Consider the following 963-nt stretch of genomic DNA (forward strand, 5'->3'; position numbering starts at 1 on the left):
GTTCGTATGAGCCTTAAAATCCAAAAGTAGTGTGAAATGCACTCACTCATAAGCAATATGTAAATAGAGGCTTCTTTTTCTGGCGTTCTATAAGAACTCCACTATTGTTCTGCCACCAACTTGAAAGGGATCTACATTAATTGCTTTTGATAAGTTTAAACTTGTGATGGCATGTTTCATTCTTATTTTGCCCAGTGTAAATGTTGGTTGTAGCCTGGCGGTCAAGAGCGTTGGGTTAGTAACTGTAAACGTTGCTGGTTCGAATCCCGAGCTGACTATGTGAAAAATCTACAAATGTGTCCTTGTGTGAAGAGCGTCTGCTAAGTCACGTACAATGTTTGGCTTCTCTCTTATGTAAAACCTTTAATTAACTTGGCAAGTCAGGGTGTGGGTGTTTCCTCTGGAATTTACACATTTACGACTTGACAGACAGGGATGGAGAAGAGAACAGCGCCCCCGTCGAGCATCACCATACAGTACGATACCGTGACAGACCGACTGCAGTCAGTCCAGCAACTGGGACAGCAGTGTGTCGTTCTTCAACTTCCATTGACGGCAGAAAAACAGCTTTTTTGTGTGTGCTTTGACGTGACGTGATGAGCGGCAGGGTTGGCGACCTTAGCCCGAAGCAGGCAGGGGCATTGGAAGAGGTAAATAACTGTATTGTAGGCTACATTTCTGTTTTTGTGTAGCAATTATTTATGTTTGTCGAAGTGACAATCGCCGATACTGTTGAGGACGGTAACACCTGGAACCGAGAACATATGGCTACAGTTAATTGTAACTACCAATAGAATATTATTGCATCATGTCGTTCTCCCTGAAGTTTCTCTATAAGGGCGTTTTCACAGTTCTGAGCTGTATGCCCAGTTCGATTCAGAGAGCTTAATTTGATCAAGTTGGTTTCACACTGGCAAATATCAAACTAAAATGCCTCAACAAAGCCACGTGTTTATGCAAGTC

General features: G+C 42.8%; 1 protein-coding gene across 2 annotated transcripts in view; it reads left to right on the forward strand.

The window, feature by feature from the left end:
• Nucleotides 1-458: 458 nt before the first annotated feature.
• The window catches only part of LOC118358582 (SEC14-like protein 2), a 23,244-nt gene continuing 22,739 nt past the window's right edge, over nucleotides 459-963 (forward strand). Inside the window, exon 1 of one of the 2 annotated variants that reach the window (XM_052479318.1) lies at nucleotides 459-650. In XM_052479318.1, the coding sequence (XP_052335278.1) occupies nucleotides 597-650 (54 nt within the window). In that variant the 5' untranslated portion in view covers nucleotides 459-596. The remainder of the gene's footprint in view (nucleotides 651-963) is intronic. The other variant, XM_035736545.2, reaches the window with a different exon arrangement.

The sequence above is a fragment of the Oncorhynchus keta genome, chromosome 25 (genome assembly GCF_023373465.1).
Source record: "Oncorhynchus keta strain PuntledgeMale-10-30-2019 chromosome 25, Oket_V2, whole genome shotgun sequence".
In the NCBI taxonomy this organism is placed as follows: Eukaryota; Metazoa; Chordata; class Actinopteri; order Salmoniformes; family Salmonidae; genus Oncorhynchus; species Oncorhynchus keta.